The sequence below is a fragment of the Lates calcarifer genome, unplaced genomic scaffold (assembly GCF_001640805.2).
Source record: "Lates calcarifer isolate ASB-BC8 unplaced genomic scaffold, TLL_Latcal_v3 _unitig_10_quiver_990, whole genome shotgun sequence".
Lineage (NCBI taxonomy): Eukaryota > Metazoa > Chordata > Actinopteri > Centropomidae > Lates > Lates calcarifer.
The window spans coordinates 49881-55880 of NW_026115287.1; the positions used below are offsets into that span (position 1 = coordinate 49881).

Genomic DNA, 6000 nt, shown 5'->3' on the forward strand with positions numbered 1-6000 from the left:
AAGACCTGGAGAGACAGTGAAGATGTCATGTATGACATCTGATTATAGCATGACAAGCTATGCTATACACTGGATACGATGGGAGACAGGAAAGCTGGAAGCTGAAAGTGGATGGGGTATATAATCATAAATACAAACTCTCCAAACTATGGCAGCTCCTTTCAAAGTCGTTTCATCATGACTGAAGATGTGTCCAGCAGCACTCAGTACCTCCAGGTCAACAGTCTGACAGCTGAAGATTCTGCTGTTTACTTCTGTGCTCGATAAAGCACAGTGAATGAAGACAGTGAAGCAGCTGCACAAAAACCTCCACAGACTTGTTGTCTGTGATCACAGTGACACCTGGGACACTTTATAATAAACAGACAATTTGACATTTAACAGTGATGAAAACAAAACTTGAAAAGAAAGAGTACAAGTGTGGCTGACTAACTAACTAAATTCAAATATGACTCTTGAACACACTGCGTGAACAGATGTTTAAGAATCAAAGACACAGTTCACTCATTTGATGTTATTTTTCATTATAATCATTATCATCAATCATTAAGTACCATGCTGTTTCTACTTTAAATTAATGTTACTACTTCTCTTGTTTTTAAAGAAGAGTGGTTGCATATTCAGACTGTTTGGAAAAAAATGAAACTGTAAAATTGCAACAAATAGTTACCAGTTTACTGGGTACATCTGTTTAATATAATGCGATCCAGTACAACCCTAACAGAGACCTTTATGAAGCTTATTTATTCAACATTTACTTATACAAGGTGGTCCAATGAGAGCAGTTACACTCTCTCTTAATTTATGCCATGTACACACAAGAAAATAAAAATTACATTTCAAAAAGCAGAAAACATCCATTTAGTTAAACATTCAAAATTATAACCTGCTGATAAGATAAGATCAAGTGTTGTTAGCAATGTTCTAGTGTACAAAACAGAGTTCAAATTGACTTGTTAATTTAATTGGTGGGTTGGGTAACAAAAGTACAGTTCTGCTCTGCCTTTTCAACATTACCTAATATAGAGCAACTGAGAGCATTCAGTCACTCCCTGTTGCTGATAAACAGTGTTGACAGGGAGCGAAAAGACTTCAAGTGTAACTTATGCTTTTGTTAAAGATTTGTGGCTGGTACCTTAAAATTAGTCATTTTAGACAAAGTGAAATGAATTATGTCAAACAAACCAAACAATAATGGAAATATCGGTCTTTTCTGAAACAGGTGACACAGGGCGTCACTAACACCCTTTCTACTTCTGGGTATCACAGGTTTCTTGAATGTTAAAAGTAATCACTATTCCTGTTTTTAAACTCTAGAGGGCAAACAAGGGTTGGCTTTGGCACTTAGCCCAGTAACACCCATATAGGAGAAGCAATACAGAGTGGTTTATCTAATTGTTTGCAGTGTCATGAAAACTATTAATGTTCTCCTCTTAATGATGATCTCTTACCAACATTTCTGCCATGAAATGACCAAAATGTTTCACAATGCCCCATCCAGTTGAGTTGTGAACCACTAACTCACTGACTGTTGTTAATTACTCAAATGGTAATGTTGATAATCAAGTAACTCTATTTAAAACACATTTAACCAAACAAGAAGTGAGATTCAAGACCAATGTAGTTGTCTCCTCCCTGACAGCCAAGATTCAAATTACAAAATACAACCAGAAGAAGAAGACCATTCTCTGACCATAGATTAAAATTCTCTAAATCTAACAAAGAAGGTCTAATGGCCAAGTCTCCTCCCTGTGAGGTGGAGTCAATGCAAAACTCAGATGTCTTCCACCTCTACTTATCTGACTGCAGAGAGGATGACAGAGAACAGTGGATGCACAGTTTAACATGATGGACTATAGGACAGGACTGCTGCTTTTAACTCTCTGCTGGGCAGGTGAAGACTTTCACTGATGTTGAGCTGAATTTGTCTTCTAAGAGTTACCAACTCATAGCAAATTACTGTTTTGTTTTTTGTCTTGACAGGTGTTGATGGTCAGACTCTGACAGAATCTGAACCAGTGGTTAAAAGACCTGGAGAATCCCACACACTGACCTGTACAGCCTCTGGATTCTCATTTAGCAGCTATGATATGGCCTGGGTCAGACAGACTCCTGGAAAAGGACTGGAGTGGATTGCCTGGATTTATAGTAGTGGTAGCAGCAAATCCTACTCTCAGTCAGTCCAAGGCCGGTTTACCATCTCCAGAGACAACAGCAGACAGCAGCTGTATCTGCAGATGAACAGTCTGAAGACTGAAGATTCTGCTGTTTATTATTGTGCTCGAGAGTCACAGTGACTGGAGTTGGTTTAGCAGCTGTACAAAATCCTTTTGTTGTGTATTAAATTTAATTTTCATGCACAGTTTTTACAATGTTGTTGTATTTTATGTTAGACATATTTTAAAATAATAAATTACTAATTTTAAACACAACTATGATCATTTGTTCATTAAAGGGTTAATGACAGCACTGGTTGCTGAAATTATTTTATTGGCTCCTGTATAGGCTCAACACTGACGCTTCATATGTTTGATTCTATGCAAACTCAGTGACCTTCCTTGTTACTCAGCTATAAAAACTTCACATCAGACTGTCAGTGGAGTTCACAGCACGTCAGTTTCACCATCAAGCATGTTTTCTGTAGCTCTGCTGCTGCTGTTGGCAGCTGGATCCTGTGAGTCTCTCTGGATTTGTCATAGTCAACATTTCTTCTATTGCTGTGTAACTTGATCATTTATAAGAAAGTGTTTTTTTTTCTTTACAGGTGTGAAGTGTGAACAGTTGACACAGCCAGCCTCTGTGACTGTGCAACCAGGTCAGCGTCTGACCATCACCTGTCAGGTCTCATATTCTGTTAGCGACTATTGGACATCTTGGATCAGACAACCTGCAGGGAAAGAAATGGAGTGGATTGGAAGTGCAGCAGCTGGATACAGCACATTCTACAAAGATTCACTAAATAACATGTTCAGTATCAGCTTAGACTCCTCCAGAAACACATTAACTCTAAATGGACAGAATGTGCAGCCTGAAGACACTGCTGTGTGAGAAAGTCACAATAACACAAACCATCTGTAGTCCTGAACAAAAACACTTGTAACATGAAGCCACCAGAGGAGGAGCCCTCAGACCACTAATGATTTCACATGAGTTCACTGAGTTAACAGTCTTTAAATAGAATGTGTTTAGCACTGACAATGTGTAAATAATATAAAATTGATTCTAATGGTAATTAAAGACATAAGACATAATTGATGATTCATTTGTACAAAATCAATTTTACATGAAGTCTTAAAGATAACACAAATCTTTCATGAATATTCATACAAATGGTGAGATATTACAATAATTTACTTTAATATCTATCAAAGTGAGATGAAATTATGACACATCCTCTGCAAAAAGTGTTTAACAGGATGGAATTTCTATTTAACTGAAACATTTCTTTTTTTTTTTTAAAAAAGCAATGCAATATTTCTGTGTGACATCTAAATAATAACAGCAGTAAAAACTAAAAAAAGTCAATCTCACTGTAATGGTAATAAGTGAAAATGCAAATTGTAGTGACTGTATGATTTAGTCTCCTCTATGGATTTTTAGGAACAAAGAATTTAACATGCTCTCTTTTGAGGTAGGCTATTTTAAAATTGATAAATAAATGTCAGATGTGTAATATTAAATTAATAATGAAGCACAACCAACTTAAACAATGTTTTTGTCAACCTAGTGCCCAAATTATGACAAGTGCACAAGAAAATATTCTCCAGTCTTACCAAACAGTAACTGATATCCAAGTCCACTCCACTTCTCTCCTCAATGTGAGGAGGAGTCAATGCAAAATTCATATGTCTTCCATCTCTACTTATCTGACTGCAGAGAGGATGACAGAGAACAGTGGACACACAGTTTAACATGATGGACTATAGGACAGGACTGCTGCTTTTAACTCTCTGCTGGGCAGGTGAGAACATAGCTAAAGATCTTGAATAGCAGCCATGTTCAAGAAGTTGCCAGGTTACACAAGGTGACTATTTTGCTTGTTTATTTTGACAGGTGTTAATGGTCAGACTCTGACACAATCTGAACCAGTGGTTAAAGGACCTGGAGAATCTCACACACTGACCTGTACAACATCTGGGTTCACATTCAGTGACTACTATATGCACTGGATCAGACAGGCTCCTGGAAAAGGACTGGAGTGGGTTGCCAGGATTGAGAGTGGTAGTGGTAGCAGCAAACTCTACTCTCAGTCAGTCCAAGGCCGGTTTACCATCTCCAGAGACAACAGCAGACAGCAGCTGTATCTGCAGATGAACAGTCTGAAGACTGAAGATTCTGCTGTTTATTATTGTGCTCGAGAGCCACAGTGACTGGAGTTGTTGAGCAGCTGTACAAAATCCTACAGTACTCACCTCTCCAGCTGGAGGAGTATTAAGTATTTATTTAATATATTTTTTAAATATATTACACATGTTATTTTCTATTTATATTTGTTTTACATTCTGTATTATTCACATGCATATTTACAATACATGTAAAACACCATATTTTATAATAAAAATTAATATTTATCCCTGCATCATACAAATTCAAAATAATACACTTAAACCTTAAACACATAAAAAATAAAACACAATAAAAATCACTTATTTGTAAAATGGTCAAAAACAGCACAACAATCTGCTAAAATGAAACTGTGGAGTACTATGCATTTCTAGAGAATACCCAAATTATATTGATTTTATGTGGAACAAATTTATGTGTTATGAGTGACAATATGAGAGTGAAAAATAATGTTGCAGATACCTTTGAGGACAGTCAGTGTCATGGTTCTCTGTTATTAAATCTGGTGTTCCGAAAAAACTGATACTTGAGTCCTGCACCGAACCAAACCTTAATCCTCCTGTTGGTCTTGTACACTGGATACACTGGATATTTTTTGTGATTATGAGACTGTGATTAAAGATGAATTAACAACAAAACCTATAATTCTGCATGATGCAACACGGTGATATTTAAATACCTCATAATATCTGTCACCTTTTAATTTCAGACAAAAGTCTAAAAGAATGTGGGGAAAATATTAAGTTTTGTTGTTTCATAAATCTACTCTACATAGTAAACCCAAAACTAATTCAATAACAAACAATAAACCAAGAAAGAGAGAGAGAGAGAAAAGGTTTCAGTTCCTGTGTAGCGGTTTTCCTCTCAGGACTTCATGCTTTTCTGTCATCAAACCATCTGCCAGGTGTAACCGTTAAAAATCATTTATGTAAATCTGCAAACTAGCCACAGACAAACTTGTTTATACTATATATATATATATATATATATATATATACCTATATATACTGTTCACATGATCTGGGCTGCTGTCAGTACTTGTGTTTGCAGCAAATAATTAAGTAAGTGTTGTTAAGTACAAAAATGAGTGAATAAAAAATATGACGTGCAGTGCTGAAACATTTGAAGTTCATCATGAATCTGATGTTGACAGTAAATAAATTCTCTCAGGGAAAGAGTTCATATCAAATATAAAGAGAAGTCACCTGATTTGAAAACAGACTAAGCTCACTGTTAACATAGTTCATGGAACATTAACATTCCTGCTGGTTTCTCCTTTATTTCCATGTGCAAATAATCATTGCTATTGCAGTTCTGATTTTAATATTTTCCGTTATCCACAATAAAAGAATTCTTCATGTTAATAAACTCATTAAAAGTGGTGACAGTGATCTATATTCCTGTTTTTCACTATGCTAGAATTGTGTTTTAATGTAATGTTGAAATGTTTTCAGTACAATTCATTTAGGCATTGATAGTTTACTGCAAATAACAATTTTTAATTACTGTGAATGCAGAGACATGTTTCTGAAATAAGTGATTTCACTCTGCAGATATAATAGCACTGAACACTGAACTGATGCTTCATATGTTTGATTCTATGCAAACTCAGTGACCTTCCTTGTTACTCAGCTATAAAAACTTTACATCAGACTG

The 6000-nt window shown here is 35.8% G+C and overlaps 2 gene segments (V, D, J or C); both read left to right on the top strand.

Moving 5' to 3' along the window:
• Positions 1-1793: 1793 nt before the first annotated feature.
• LOC127139304 (Ig heavy chain V region 914-like) lies at positions 1794-2432 on the top strand. The segment is given in 2 exon segments: positions 1794-1894; positions 1984-2432. Coding segments are annotated over 2 exon segments (363 nt in total).
• Positions 2433-3814: 1382 nt separating this feature from the next.
• On the top strand, positions 3815-4359 carry LOC127139301 (Ig heavy chain V region 6.96-like; the record flags this gene model as incomplete). The annotated part of the segment is given in 2 exon segments: positions 3815-3961; positions 4054-4359. Coding segments are annotated over 2 exon segments (355 nt in total), but the record flags the coding sequence as incomplete, so codon positions are not given.
• Between the last annotated feature and the right edge of the window lie 1641 nt (positions 4360-6000).